The 16,175-nt window shown below is 33.7% G+C and overlaps 2 protein-coding genes across 3 annotated transcripts; one reads left to right on the forward strand and one right to left on the reverse strand.

Annotated features, from left to right (window-relative positions):
- Window positions 1-9,654: 9,654 nt before the first annotated feature.
- Window positions 9,655-10,227, forward strand: LOC121234439. Its single transcript, XM_041130372.1, has one exon. The coding sequence runs from the start codon at window positions 9,690-9,692 to the stop codon at window positions 9,987-9,989; it is 300 nt and encodes a 99-aa protein (XP_040986306.1). The 5' UTR covers window positions 9,655-9,689; the 3' UTR covers window positions 9,990-10,227.
- Window positions 10,228-11,993: 1,766 nt separating this feature from the next.
- On the reverse strand, window positions 11,994-14,471 carry LOC121234437 (vacuolar protein sorting-associated protein 55 homolog). 2 transcript variants are annotated; one of them, XM_041130370.1, is made up of 5 exons: window positions 14,207-14,471; window positions 13,381-13,518; window positions 13,224-13,263; window positions 12,477-12,561; window positions 11,994-12,360 (listed from the first exon to the last, which is right to left on the reverse strand). In XM_041130370.1, the coding sequence occupies exons 2-5, from the start codon at window positions 13,480-13,482 to the stop codon at window positions 12,168-12,170; spliced, it is 420 nt and encodes a 139-aa protein (XP_040986304.1). In that variant the 5' UTR covers window positions 13,483-13,518; window positions 14,207-14,471; the 3' UTR covers window positions 11,994-12,167. The 2 variants fall into 2 exon arrangements, with proteins under 2 accessions (XP_040986304.1, XP_040986305.1); XM_041130371.1 differs by having other exon boundaries at window positions 13,381-13,533.
- Between the last annotated feature and the right edge of the window lie 1,704 nt (window positions 14,472-16,175).

The following is a 16,175-nucleotide window of genomic DNA, read 5'->3' on the forward strand; positions in this document are numbered from 1 at the left end:
TATAACAACATAATGTTAATCAACCCAAGTGGACAATGATTACACATAAAATAAACAAACGCCAACTGTTGAAAGAGGTTTACAATACCTGCGTTGATGGATTGGTAATAGGAGCTGTTATGTGGGATGCATCTTCTTTTTCTTTCTCCATTTACCTCAACAATGAAACCAAGTGGGTCTTACTTTTTACGTAAATACTGCAGCAACACTGAATGCAACTTTTTACAATAAATCTTTATACAAATCTGCAGCAACATATATACACAATCAAGTTGGGAACTCAACATTTTTTCACTCGGCATTTTTTGAGGAAAAAATATTACAATCAAGTTGGGCATTTTTTAAAAACCAGCCAAGATTAGATACTACGGATTTTTTATATGACAAATGATACCATGGATTTCCACATTAATGTTTGGTGATTGTTTGTATCATTTGCTCAGACATAAGATTTCTCCATACTGGTTTTATTTCTCGTATACAACTGAATTTACCATTTAAGAATACCCTTTAATTCAAGCACCATACCTACATCAAGAGCCCAAAATATGGACAACTTTATGTAAAAGAAAGGCAGCAATTTTATACCATAATTGACACTGAACAACAAAAATATTTATGATATTTAAATCAAACCGCACATAAAGCACACTAACTTTATCAAAAAAAATTTCCAGTTTTTGAAAAACAATGCTAAAATACAAGACAGAGTTTCCACTTGCCAGTTCATAAATTTTGGTTCTTTTCTTATGTCACGTCCAATTAGATGCTCAAAAGTCCCATATATACACAAACAAAATATACCACAAGAATGCACTCGGGTGTTATATCACTCATAAAACACCCAGTGCCCACACTTCATGACTTCAAAAAAAGAAAACTCACAGAAGAAATGTGAACTACCGACAATTTTAGTATCTTACGTTTACTAAGCAAGACGAAAAAAGATTTTTAATTTTCATTGTTAGTATCTTACGTTTACATACTAACAATAAAAAAGATTTCACCGACAACTAAGCAAGACGAAAAAAAAATCAAAAGAAGGGGTTCTTCCCTACAAACATTACTCAAAAAAAATCAAAAGAGGCTTGAACCGCGGGGCGGCCTGACGGTGAAATCTCGGCTTCTCTACTTTTTTTCTCAGTTCTCCCGCTTGTTCACTTCGTAAATCGGCTTCTCTATCTTCGTTTCAGTTCTCCCGCTTGTTCTGTCCTGCTTTTGCCTTTTTTTTTTTTTTTATAAATATATAATTGTTGACGTGGCAAAATGCCACGTCAGTGGCGTCCGCGCGCAGGCACGACCTTATGCCTGCCTGTAGCAGTACTTGATTAGGTTTGTGTTGCGACGAAGAAAAATCAAAGCTTTGGTGCTTTATTCTTCTCTTTGTCTGAAGCGGTGGAGTATTCTTTTTAGAAAAAATAACATTACTTTTGATAAATATTTATTTGTCTTAAGTTCCCAAGAATTTGGAGAATTTTTTTCTACTATTTTAATACTTAATCCTTAAAATATTTATGCATAATGCATAAATCCCATCACTAACTGGCATTATGGTTGTAAGTTAATCAGTTTGTACGATTACTCATTTGATACTCACTTGGTTAAATTTGAATCGAGCTTAACTTATGAAAAAAAGTCATGAAAGTAGAAATCTGCTTGATAAGAAATGACATATACTCGATTAAACTCCAAGCAACTTGGTTAATGCTCGACTCGACTCTTTAGCTTGACTCAATTAATAATCATACATTATTAAGTATATATATGTAATATATATGTATACATATTAAATTTAATAATATAAGTATAGTAACATTTATAATTAAATATATGACATGTAACCCAATTATTTGTGCTTAGTCATTTATGCCTATGTATTGAATCTAATCCATAGTTATACGTTAGTTAGTTAAGTACTTAAGTGATTAAATTATAGTGACTATTTTATAATATATATATTACTAATAAGTAACTTATGTAGACATATATATAACTTATGTAGACATATAATTCGTGTGTAATGACATGAATTTGAATAATTAATAGCATGTGAAAGTGATTAAATACTAAGCAAAAATCGGCTTCATTTAGGGTTTGGGAGACCATTTAAGGTTTCGGTTTCCATAAGGTATATGGGGTTTAAATTGGATTTCAAATATTTGGGGCTTCACTAGGGTGGAAACTCTCTTTGGTTTGACACAAAAATGGATGGTGAGATGGAATAGTGTTTGGCTTAGGTAGCATAATCACAAATCTTGATTTTCCCTTCATTTCCTTCAAATTTTCATCTCATGGTTCTTCTTGGTGTCAAGTGTCCTATACTATTCACTAAGTGTGACTGAGATCTTGCCAAGTGTCCAAATGAAATTTGTCTAGACTGATTTGAACATTTCCACACTGCGGTATGAAAACAACTGGATTGTAGCCACATGGCACTATCATAGAAATTGCTATTCACTCCGAGAATAGTGAAAATAGCTTTACACCATAAAAACCTAAATAATCCTATGAAACTAAGAGTGTACTTCATTTCAAGAGTTTCAACTCCTAAGTGCCTTGAACAAATCAAAACGCGTTTTCGAACAGTTGTTGTCCGAAAAACTAAAATCGTTTTATTGAGCCGTAAAATCTTAAATATTTATCTGAGACTAATGGCCCAAACCATTTCTTATTCTCACATTAAGTACCTCAAATAAATAAAATTGTATTTCTGACACCTAAGTTGGCCAGAAACTGACTATGCTGACAGATTCAATCATACGCTATTACTCGATTTGTAAGACATTTATGGGGTTTTCATGATATTCCTAAAATCTAAAGAAACTCATCCACTGATTTCTAGTGTGCTGTCATAGACATTCCACGAGAACTTACTCAAAAGCTTCCATTTGTTTCAGGGGTCGTTTAGCACCACTTTACTTCTCAGCCAAACACAAAATTTCATTAAATCCCTCGATTACTAGCCAATGTAGTTTAATTGTATCCTTTAGTACATTACATTCCAACCTTCTGTTCTCTTAGCTAAACCTCGATGACCATAAAAGCTTGTAAATTGAGAATTCATGTCATCTTTTTTTGATTTGATCAATATATGGATCTGTCTTCGAGAATAATTCTATATCCATAAATCTACTTCATGAAATAAAAAAATGGCTAGCCCACCATTACTTTCCAAGCTATTTACTCAAAATCCATTCTCATAACGTACTTTATTCTCAACTCCTTCAATATTTTGTGGTTAGTTTCATCTCTATGAGCAACAAAATTGTTGGCTTCTTCTCATTCGCCATGTGGCAAAGGGTTCAAATTCTACAGAAGTTGCCAAGTCCCTGACAATTCCAATTTAACATATTCATGGCTTTTGACGAGGCTACCTAGTAGCCTTCAATGATAGATTTTTGGTATTTTGGGAGAACCTTCCTTTTCAATTCGCCTCCCCATACTCACTTACAATCATACTCTTCACCCTGTTTGTGCTGATGAATATTAGCCACATTTTGTTACTTCCTTTTATAGGCCTCAACCATAGATTTGCATTTGTATTTGGAACGATTCATTGTCATAGACAACTTCTTTTGGCTATGAGAAACCATCAAATTTAGTAGACATCTATCAAAAAGCCATAGGCATCCATATTACACTTGTGGTGCCCCTAACCCTTGGTAGTTCTTCGGAGAGGAACCATGGTACCCAGAATGTGAACTAATCAACTGTATCCCTTTCATTTGGGTGAGGGTTGTATGCATGTATACGGAACACACGTGCGTAGCAAGAATCACAACAAAAATAGTAAAAGAGAATAATTGGAGACTAATCTAGTAGTACTAGAGAATTGTACGAGTACTCATTTATTAACAATAATAATATCCCCCTGTCACTATCACTTTGTCCCATATAAAGTTACAAACCATCATAAGTTCATCACTTACATCATAATATAATGTACCATATAAAACTCGTTGCCTAATTATAATAAATGTTTTTAATTACAAAAGTATAAAACTAAATGGAGACAATCCTTTGTGGCTAATCCTTAGGTTGGATTGGTCTTTCTACCTCAGGGTAACTCTCCTTAACTACATCTGTATCAAAGTCTATGCCTAGGAGGGACGAAACCATAGTTGGACTAAGACAATGAGATTTCAATGAAACCTTAGTAAGTTCCTATAACAATACTAATAATGAGAGAGAATAGCAATGAATATACAAGCACAAGCTCATGTAAATAAAGCTAAGAACACACGTAATTTAAGTTTGGCGAGGAATCACCCCCTGCGCAAAATACATGTTTTTCATAAACATGGTGAGAAATCACCCTCACACTTTGAGCAAAACATATATATTCATTCAACCTGGAGAATCACTCCACCCATTTAACCTGGAGAAACCCTATACTCGGTCAACATGTGGAACACCTCCAACAAAATGCTCCACCTAATCGCCATGGGAACTCTCTCTACCGGTGATACCATCTGAGCCCTACGGAAATGCCCCATCTCGATGATCATAAGAAATCCTCAACCTGATCCCATGAGTACAAAACATATTGAAAGCACATCGTCTTGAAATCATATCATTAAAGTTAATCAATAAATATAGTGAGAAAAATATGCACTTTCATGAGAGAAATAGATGAGAAGTAGAATATGCAAATCCTAAACATACCATAAACATTCCTAGGATAGTCGTAGGAGTGAACCTACTTGAATATTATTTCTAATACTAAGGTTGTGTTGTTGCCGATTCCTTAGTTGATGAAGAGCCTTAGCCTTCTACTTCCTCATAGTCTTGGAAGATAAGAAGATAGACAAGAGAACACTTTACGATCTCAAAACTGAGATATTGACTATTGTCCAATATCTTTTATACGGCAAAACTGTCAGTTACAGTCTTGACAGATCTTGACGTTTCTTCTGACTTCTATCTTGCTTGAATGAGAGAAGTTTGATCTAGACTATCCATTTGTCCTCTAGACTTGAAGAATGGTAGAGATCGAGTGACAGATGGGACAAGGCATGCACGTCTCTACAGCTTGCCTAGGGACAAAACCCCATCTCTTCTTCTTATAAGAGTCTCCCACATAGGGTTAGGCCATACTTCTAAGGTTCAACGATATGGCCTGCAGGTTCGTATTCCTTCTTCCCAGAAGTACTCTTGTTGTAATGTCTTTGATGGAGCATAAGCCTTGGGTACGACACCTGCTGCCTTTTGAGCTCCTTCGTGTTATCTTTGAGTGTGAACTATTCATTCGTTGCCCTATGTTGTCCCACATCTGCTAGACTCTCTACAACATGCTACTCTCCTTACTTCCACCCTAGCTGCCTCTATAATGCCAGCATTTTGCCTATGTGACGGGAATCCTTCCCTCTTTTTGGAACAGTACTCACAACACTTTAGATAGATCTTGTCAACGAGAAAGACATTAAACATCGGATCTCTAAAAGTAGCCCTTCCCTCCATTTTCCAAACCTTCAATATTGTCGACCTTAAAATCTCCTTTTTGAGTTCTTTATATGATACAAGGCATGCAATCATACATTTTATTCCCTTTCTTCACTATCTCTATTGTGTATATTTTTGTAATAATTATATTGCTTAGCTTGTCCTCCATTAGTGAAAGATTCCCTCTAACTTTGTGAGTTCCTCAACTATAATTCTCCTTTCTACACTTGAACAACCTTCTCCATCATGAAGATTAGGAGAAAAGATTTTCCCTAAAGGAAGACTACACTCTCACTTCTCCTACATGAAGAGAGAGAACTTAGTTATATTTATAGTAATCCAGCCCATTAGAAGACCAAACCCAAGACCCCAAATCCAGTCTGCCCAGTTATATAAAAAAATCGAAGAAATAGAAAATGACGACATTTTACGTTATGCCCTAAACCATATTTTTCCTTCTTCCTTCTACACATATCCTACGTCCAGCGCCCCTTGCCCCCAAATCAAACTCTCCCCTCTACAATAAAATCGTAATGTCCAACCCCTTTACTGCCATTTCATCATTGCCTCACCACGCCACTCCTATTCATCCAGCGTTGGTAGCGGTATTCATTTTCATTCATCTCTCACCCTCTCCCTCACTTTCTCTCTCCATTTCTCCTTCTCATCTCTCAACTGCCTACGACACGCCAGGTTGCTGCACACCACAACCGTGCTCTGTTGCAGCGGTCAGTCCTCTCTATCTATTTCTTTATTTCTCTTTCAATTTCTTACCCTCCATCTGTCTCTCACTCCTTTGTTTTCACTCTCCATCTCGTCCCCCCCCCCCACCACACACACACACACACACACACACACACTCACTCTCTCTCTCTCTCTCTCTCTCTTAAGCCTTTTCCTAAGCTCTTCCACATCGTGGATTCCCGTCACACTCAGTTGTCACAATTGCCATGTGCAACCTCTACTCAAGAACTACACCACTATGCCGCCAAACACCACATGTCATCGACAGGCCACACAGTCCAACTCCTCTTCTGTCCCCGACGCTACCTTACCTTACTGGTGAGTCTCTCTCTCTCTCTCTCTCTGATCATCGTCTCAGTTTCTCTATCCATCTCTACTTTTTTGCTCTCTCTCTTTCTCTCTCTCTCTCTCAGTTGTTCTCTCTCCCTCTGACCCTTCTTTGCTTTGTGTCTCTGTCGCCCACTCTCTGTACCAAGCCATGTCGCTAGGCACGAGTTGGACGTTGCACACACTTGCCTTTTAGAGCATCTTCATTGACTTGGCCAAAATCCAATGATAGCTAAACTTTAGCCAATGTGTACCAAAAAACCACCACATTGGATTGGGCATCTCTATAAAATTTTAGACTTCTGTTACAGTGATTCTCCAAATTTGTAGGTGAACAGTAGGTTAGCCAAATATTAAAATATTCAATTTCCACTCCTCTCACAAAATATGTAGGTATTTTTTGTAATTAAGAAATTTGGTTCGATTTATTATTATTAAATATAAAATGTGATAAAAATAAATTAATTAGTTAATATTAATTAGAATATTAATTATTAAGTTAATTATAATGATAAGTTAATTATAATATAATTATTATTAATATTAATATTTAATTTTAATTTAATATTTAATAAATTTAATAAATATTAATTTAATTTAATTAGAATATAATTATTATTAATATTAAAATGGTAGAATTATAAAATGTGATACAAATAAATTAATTAACAAAATTATTAAAATAATAATATTTTATTATTATATAGAGAGTAAATAGCTAATCTAATGTGGAGATTGAATTTAAATAAAATAGGCAAATGCAAAAAAGTGTAATATTGGTTAAATTTTGAAGATGAATTTGGCTGATAATTTGGCCAAGCCAATGAAGATACTCTAAACCAGAGATAGATCACCATTGACAATAGGTAAATGCCTAGACTTTTACTAGTGTTAAGTTGATGTTTGGGTTGATCGAATTTTAATGGTTTATCTCATGTACGGGGTGTGACATATTTAATGTTTCATTACCCTAAATTGTGTGCTCATAAATGGTTTTAAAACTAACGTTTTTAAGATTTTTCTAGGGAAACATTTTCTTCTCTTGCCTTGTTTAGGAATGACAAATAAAAAGCTTTTAGTAAAAAATGGCTAGTGAATCAATAAAACAATTATGTACATGAAGTGGAAAATTACTTATCCCCTTTCAAGGCAATTAAGCCTTCTTTGGATGTTAATATGTGATGAGATGAGAAATTTATGAATAGTAATAAAATAGTTTTTGAATAATAATAAAATATTTTATAAGGTTTTGGAAAAAACATAAAAAAAAGTTGAACAAAAATATTATAAAGTTTAAATATTATTAAAATATTATTTTTATTTTAGGATTTGAAAAAGTTGAACTTATTTTTATGTTTTGTTTGTAAGTTTGAAAAAATTATAATAATTAAGTAATGATTAGATCAACGAGTTAAATATTTGAATTGAAAAGTATGCAAATTTGTGATGTTTGGATGTTGAAATAAGATGAGATGAGACTATCTTGTAATCTAAACCGTGTCAGTCATTTCTACTTCTTGTTTTATGCTTTTCCTTCCACCTAGACGACAAAGTCTTTTTTTGGATCAAATAAAAAGAAAGGACTTATATTAAAGATTTTTTGCTATTGCGAATAAGCTTAAGAGCATTAATATTGGTTTAGCCAAATGCGAGTGAAGCTATAAATTTAGCTAAAATAATCACTATTTAGGCCACATTGGATTAGTCAAACTAAAGTTATCCACCATAAGAGCTACAGTAAATCTATCACATAAGTCATATATGGCTTGAATTGTAGCAAAGTCATATGTATTTTTTATTATTTCCCATTAGTCATATGTATAGACCGTTGGATTGTGAAAATTGAAATGAAAATGATTGTTAGAGATTATGAAAATGAAAATAAAAAGTATTTAAACAAATAAAAAAAAATTGCATTAAAAATGCAAAATGAAAAATAATAAGATTTTATTATTATAGAGAGTATAATGATTAATCTAATGTAGAGTTCGAGTTTTTAGTGATTAGCGAAAAACTAAAAAGTGAAATATTAACCAAAATTTAACTTTTGGGATAACTAATCCAATGCTAGTACTCTAAAAGTTATTATATTTGAATTTTTTTTCTCACTCTTGGAGCACTGCATACACCAATGCAAACCAACGTTTACCTAATAAATTAAATCCGCTATATTGGTTTATGCATATGCATTTTTTTCCCCATAACAGACTAACAATAATTATGCATGTTTGGAGAAAAAAATTATTCACCATTCATATATTATTTTCACCTTTTTCTCGCTCACACTCACCATCCATATATTTGTTGATGTTCAATTTTAAACCATCCATATATTTGTTGATGTTCAATTTTAAGACATAACTATTGGTATATATTTGTAGATCTTATTTAGTGGGTTTTAATTGAAAAATCTATATAAAAAAAAACTAATTTTAGAAAAAAATTAATAATAATAAAAATTTTAGTTTAAATATGTATAATTCAATGTAAAAGCTTTTCTTGAATGACAAAAATAATTTTCAAAACATGTGATTTTAATCACTACCAATGCTCTTGCATGCTTTCTCTCTCCAATGCTCCATTCCTTCACTCTGGATTTACAACGACTCTAAAATATTTTAATATTGCAAATAAAATAATTTTTTCTAATTTTATAGAGTATATTAATACTATGAATCGAAGTATTAATATATAAATTCATAAAAATAACATGGTTTTTAATGCAATCAAACACCAGAAATTTATTTCCGTATCAATTTCAAAGTGTCAACCAAATAAAATAATGAATAATCTCTTCGAAAAAATAAATAAAGTATTTTCTTTTCAAAAATTATTCTTATCATCTTTACACACCACATACTATATATAATTTTTTTATTTTTTTCTCTTATAAAAAATATAGTATATGGATGATAAGTAGAATTCAATTAATTTAGTAGGAATAAAACTAAAAAAATTTTTAAAAAATAAAAATAAAAATAAATATAATATGTAGTATGTGAAATTGATGAGTAGCAAAATTCGTCTTCATTTTATAAGTTTCTTATTTAAGTTATTTTCTTCTTTTTAGATCTATACAAAAAGGGGTATTTACGTCATTTGATTAAAAACCCAACCCCCAAAATCGTATTAAACCCACCAGCGCCGAAACTCTCGGTTTATCTGGTCAGTGAACCATGGGTTTTCTCTCTTGGTTCAGAGGCAAGCCCCAGCAACAGCAACCCAAACCCGAATCCAAAACCAAACCCCCAGAGAATTCCAGCTCGAAACCCGCTGAAGTTCCCGGCATGCACGGCGCCGTCGAGGTCCCCAGACCCACAGACATAACGGTCTTCGAGTTCGGGTCCGTTGCCGCCACAGCCGACAAGGTCACTCTCGCCGGTTACTGCCCCGTCTCCGACGAGCTCGAGCCCTGCCGCTGGGAGATCCTTCCCGCGAGCGCTTCCGACGCGCCCCAGTTTCGCGTGGTGTTCTGAGAGAGACACAGACAAAGGCTCCAAACTGAAACTGAGAGAGACCCTTTTGTGGGTTTGTTTATCATATATAAATTCAAGAGGGTTCTGAATATTCCTATTAAACATGGGCTTTTGCTACTTCTCTTTATTTACTTCTGTTCTTGAGCGTATGGTTAAGCTATGTGATTGAAGAATTTAGCGGGATTAAAATTTTCACTAGAACATGGCTTATAATGCATGTTTTTAGTTCTATTCAAATCATTTTTGCGGTCAAATTTTATTCTTGGTTTCTTTTTCTTTTCGTGCTTCCTAGAGCTACTAGATTTGCTGCTTTGTTTACTTTATTACTCAATAGATTTTAACTTGGAAGTGAGTTTTTGCTTTAAATTTTGTGCCTTTTTGGTTGAAAATTGGAACTGCAAGAAATTTGGTTAGCTCAGATGCATTTTATGCACTTTAGCTGGAAACGATTTGCTGGCTTTTGGTTACGAGTTTCTTGGATCCATGTGTTTCATTGGAAAGATGTTGTGCTGGGAATTTTCTTTTGCAGTTTTTTTGTATAACTTGGATAATTTGACATTGAGATTCTTGCTTGCTATACCTTAGATATATGGATTTGCACATGGTGTCATCAAACTGTTCAATTTTTATGGGGAGATTATTATTAAGTGTAAATAAGTTGGGGTATCACTTTCTTTAAGGTCTAAGGTTCAACACCTCATGGGTGCAAATAATCCTTAGGGCCGCATCCCTGGTGAAAAGCCAGCGGCTTAAATAATTTCGTATAGGAAAACTTCTGAGAGTGTGGTGCACGGGACCGAGGTTTACTCTGCAGGGGTGGGTCCGAAGAGCCTGCCTTAGAGAGGTTCCCCGACATAGGTGTAAAACAGTTGAAGTATGATCAGGATCTTGTGATCTGCCATTATTATTATGGTAATTGAGATTGTTGACTGGGCAGTGGTTTTAGACCCTACAAGTCGAGTGGTTAAGCTGGCAAACATAAATGATGTATGCGTCAATGTAATCATAAGTTCCAAATTAGGAGTGAAATAGCAACAGTTGAAATCTCGTACAGTTTTGGCACTCCATACCCTCGACCACGAGTTAGAAGTGTTGCAACTCCTTGGTTCTTGGCTGGTTTATAAGCTTAATGTGTCCTAATGTTCAAGTTTTATATGTATTGCTTCTGTGATTCTTCTCAGGTTCGAGAATGTGGATGTGATGGTAATGATGAAAAATTTAACTGGTTTTGGTTCTGAATTTTAATCTTCTTAATGATGGAACGATACTTGAGCTACTATTGGTAAAGCGGCCTAGGGTATTCTGCAAAGAGTTCAGGGATCATTAGGACTTGTTAGGAGAGTGAGCTATTCCATGATTACCGGAATAGGGTTGGGTTATAGAAGATTGACTACCACTATAATAGTAATAATGATTTTATGATAACACAGCTAGGATATAATGATATTAGTATTGGTAATGTTCATAACGTTGATACAGTAGTACCTTCGGTGGTGATTGCAATGGTATCACTTTCCATGATGGCAGTTTTGAACTTTTGCAACTTCCTACCATCCCAAATTCTAGAGATGTAGTTGAATCTTCAAACAGCAAGCTCAGACAGAGCATTTTAATAACAACCTTGGCTCACTGATATTATTATGAATGCATGAATTTAGCTTTCACTTTAAATTATAATCAGTAGTGAGATTGCCATTCCAGGAAGCACCCACAAAATAATTGATCAGGTTAGCCTCTAGATTCAACTGAATCCAATCTATGCTTTTACTCTTGGGAATAAAGAAAAAAACTGAAACAAACAGTCCATAGCCAAAACTAACCATTTTGAAGGCAAAAATTCTATATCCCACACTACTATCTCATTTTCATCTCATTACGTAAGATGTGATACATTTATTTATCATCCAATGGTGATAAATGTATCATATCTTAGATGAAACTGAGATGAGAATATGGTGTATAACATTATTCATAATTAAATAAGAGATGCTTTGCAACAAAATGTTTCAAAACATATCCATTGTGATAAATGCACTCATCAAATGGACAAAAAAATATCACTCACAGTGAAGGGACAAATATGTAGCTAAAAAAAATAAGAAACAAAAATCCCAAGAAATGGAACTAAACTGATATTTCTTTACACAAATAGAGCAAGGGCTCCCCGAGAGCCATATCTCAAAGCGCACTGTAATAATCTTCAGCACTCATACGAATGTAACACATGATCGATAATACAAATATGAAAAAGGATGAGAGCTCCATTGCCAGGGCTCCCCAACCAATGACACCAGCATGCTTTAGTATAACTGGTATGGCAATGCTTCCAATAGCTGAAGCTCCAGTCAAGAATTTAGTCGCATTCACCCAGCTATTTCATCATCCAATAAGAAGCAAGAATAATTTAAATAATTAATTCAATTCTTCATCTGAAATTCAAGAAAATGGCAAAATCAATTTCTGGTCAGATTTTAAGAAAGGACTTGCCCGCTCTCAGATTCAGAGAATATAGCACTACTATCAGATCCCGCCAAAAACAGCAAAGGCATGGGAAGAAGCACATACATCAATACTGCAAGATAAAAATGTGAAAATGTTACCCTTGGGACTAACATTTATATAAAAGAAATCTCAAGCTAGCTTTCATTCTTTGGTAACATCCCACTCGAGGCAACATTAATCCAACTGAAGAATTGAAATGTAAACAATGCACTCGCTTGTCTGTGGCAAGGAAGAATTACTCCCCCACCCCCCAAAAAAAAATCATATCAAAGTGTGCAGCAAGAAGAAATTACCAAACTGATCCATCAAATCAAGACATGCAAGTTATGAGCAACTACAGTTGGCACGAATCTGCTTCTGCATGCATACAAACAGTTGCGTGTATGTAATACAGTATCTAATTCAATCCTAGAAAATTTAACCTATACCACACAGGATCATGTATTTTTAGTTGAATTTGACGACCAATTATTTATTATGCTCTAGGAATTCAGGTAAAACTAAAACCGTCAAGCTACGAAGTATATAGCATAAAGTGGATTGAGCCCTTAAGTTACAACTATCTCCCTCCCCCCACTCCCCCCCCCCCCCCCCCCTTCCCCTCCCGTGAAAAAAACAAAAACCCTATCTTTGTAGTTAAAAACCTACTAAGAAGCGCCAAAGTGGTACAACTCATATGGAGAACCTATTGATGTAATTCTAACATCAAAGGGCAAAAACTTTAGTCTTTACCTGTTAGCATCGGCCACCAATTGTTGTACAAAGCACATGCCTGAAGCATCACACATTATACGTAAGAAAAACGGTAAATAGACTTGGGCACAACAACTTTTTTGCTTCAGTTTATATTAATAATCCAAATATGATCAAAAGAAAAGACTGTACTTACCAAAATTTGCAATACAATTCCTCCAGAGACCAAAATTGCCAACAAAGCAAGTTTGCCACTCTGCAAGCAGGCGCGCAGATAACCTGGTAAGTCCGCCATCATCAAAACTTGCCTACCTCACCTCATAAAGAAGAACAACTGTAACAGAACACGCTATTAAAGAAGATTTTTAAGAAGCAAATCTATGAGTAGCCAAGAAAAAGGAAAAATTATTCAGTAAACTAGTGTAAACCAGAAAAGGGAGTTTAGTTGCATGAGGTTGACATAGAGATTATTCCCCAATGGTAAATAAATTCTTCAAGATGTTTAATTGTATATATCGGTGTTCAATTGAAGATATAACAAAACAGAGAATCTTGAAAAAACAAAAAAGGCAAACAGTTCTAACATTCAAATGTCGAAAAAGATAATTAGCTACTAGATGAAGTATACGAATCCACACACTTCCTTTAGATTAACAAACTGCCAAAAATATGAGAAAATACACCAAAACATATCTAGCTTACAAAACTACATACATAATCTAGGGAAAGAACGAGTCAATTAATTTGGATCTGAACAGCAGAAATCATCAAACTAATGGTTTGGTTTTTTTTTTTTTTTTTTTGGGGGGGGGGGGGGGGGTTTCTTCACCGCAATTCCAACATAAACAACGTTATTTCAACTTAATCCGGTCGTCTGAATCGCGTAACTTTCTGTAAACGCTGAATTATGGCGGAAACTACACCTAATAATAACAATCTAACAATCTCCCCGTTATCATATAGATTATATGACCAATAAAGAGTTTAAAAAAAAACGAAAAATTTGAGGAATGCGAGCGTACCGGAATCAGAAGCGCGGAGGTCCGACGGGCTTTCGGGGCAAGGGAGTTTGGAATGGGGTCCAAAGATACTAAAACATGGCCGTGGAATATACCAGACAGTGCCTACGGCTTTTTTAGGTACAGCAACAAAAGACAATAAGAAGAGGAGGTGGACAACCTGATTTACAGGCAGTTTTGTCAACGGTACGGGTAAGGTCCATCATCCTCAAAGGACCTCTCCCATCTTAGCGCACCGGCAAAATTAGAAGGTCCCCCGTCTTTCTAACGACATGTTTGGATGTTCGGAGTGAATAGTATAATGATTAGAATTAAAATATTTAATTAAATTTTAAGAAATGGGTGATAAAAAATTGAATAAAAATATTATATAGGTATTTGTTTAAATATAATTTTTATTTTGAAGTTTGTAAAAGTTTTATTTTTTTTTAATTTTGTTATAAAGTTTGTAAAAGTTTTATTAATTTTTGTATTTGAATAATGATTAGATGAAGAAGTTGAAAATTTGAAATTGAAAACTGTTTTGTGTTTGAGTGATATTTAAAGATAAAATTATGAGAAATGACATCCAAACATGCCCTAATGTTTCTTAAAGTTTCAATATTAATATATTTAAAATTGAATAATACTAAATATAATTTTAAGATGTGTAAATCCGGCAATTTGTTGAGTTTTATTTTAACAAGTATTTTCAACAATAATTTTAATATTTTGAGATATTCTTAATATTATAGTATTTAAAAATTCTTCTAAGGTATTTGTTTTAGAACATTTTATTTTAATTCTTTTGAAAATAAGGTTTTAGGATTGTTTGATTTTTTATTTATTTATTATTATTGATGTTTTGGGGTTGGGATTAATGTCATTACATGGTGACCAAGAGATTTCGTTGAGTTTAGACGGTTGGTGATGGGAGATTACCTAGCACCAAATAATAAATAAATAAATTTTCTGGAATCGTGGAGATTGGATCCTTGATTAGGATGGAAAAAGATAAAATAACTACTTTTTTTAAATATTTATTTTGATTTTGATTTGATGTGTTTGAAATTTTTAAAAAAATATATTTTATTAATAAATTGTAATTAGATTGTAAGGCTATCATCTCCCGATTAGGATTAGGAGGATGGGCAATTTGACTCTTGAGTCCGAGTTTGGCATGGGGTCAGCCAATTCGTCAAACGATAATTTATTACCGTCATAGTAAATTATTCCACGTTGCAAATAGGGAGAGACGCATTATTCCAAAGTTGAAAATAAGCAACAATAGATAGAAGTAGTAATATGTAACACAATTTATAAATTTAATACGAACATCACATAAAATTAATAGATTTGAGTTTAATATTAATAGGTTCGGATAAAAATGGATTAATCCGTTAAAATACGATTTACAAGTCAATAACAGGTGAATCCCCTTAACACAAAATTAACATATTTTGACATGTTTATAATTTATTTCAAAATTAAGATTTTATTATTGTGAAGTTGTAATATTAATATTTTTTAATATATTTTTTATTATTATAGGAATCCTAATCCTCCCCATGTGGCTTTTCCCCCTCTCTCTCTTCACGTAATACCTAAAGATGGTTTCGTTTGGAACCTCAACTTACCTCAATTGATCTCAACTTAACATTATAATTTTTTCAAATTTTAACATAAAATATAATAAATAATTTAATTTTTTTAAATTTTAAAATAATAATAATATTAAAAAATAATATTATAATAATATTTTATCATCTCAACTCAATTCAACTCAACTGAACTTAGTTTAACATTAAAACCCAACCTAAGAAGCCACCTAGATAAACGCCATCGAACTCTCTCTAAAATATTCATGTAAAATATAGAAGAGTTGAAAGGGGGCTGCATTGGAGCTGACCTAAACAATGAAATAATAGACTTGGACGCATAGAAAGCTGGAGAAATATTGGTGCATAAAACCGCGTGCATGGTTGGCGACAAA

This window comes from Juglans microcarpa x Juglans regia, chromosome 6D, assembly GCF_004785595.1.
Source record: "Juglans microcarpa x Juglans regia isolate MS1-56 chromosome 6D, Jm3101_v1.0, whole genome shotgun sequence".
Taxonomy (NCBI): domain Eukaryota; kingdom Viridiplantae; phylum Streptophyta; class Magnoliopsida; order Fagales; family Juglandaceae; genus Juglans; species Juglans microcarpa x Juglans regia.

What these genes read in the sequence shown, in the direction of transcription:
- LOC121234439 (XM_041130372.1), top strand. Translation starts at nt 9,690, where the DNA reads ATGGGTTTTCTCTCTTGGTTCAGAGGCAAGCCCCAGCAACAGCAACCC.
- LOC121234437 (XM_041130370.1), bottom strand. Translation starts at nt 13,482, where the DNA reads ATGATGGCGGACTTACCAGGTTATCTGCGCGCCTGCTTGCAGAGTGGC. An exon ending in TTGGTGGCCGATGCTAACAG is followed by an intron (nt 12,562 to 13,223) that starts GTAAAGACTAAA and finishes TTTATCTTGCAG; the next exon opens with TATTGATGTATGTGCTTCTT. An exon ending in TTCTCTGAATCTGAGAGCGG is followed by an intron (nt 12,361 to 12,476) that starts GCAAGTCCTTTC and finishes ATGATGAAATAG; the next exon opens with CTGGGTGAATGCGACTAAAT.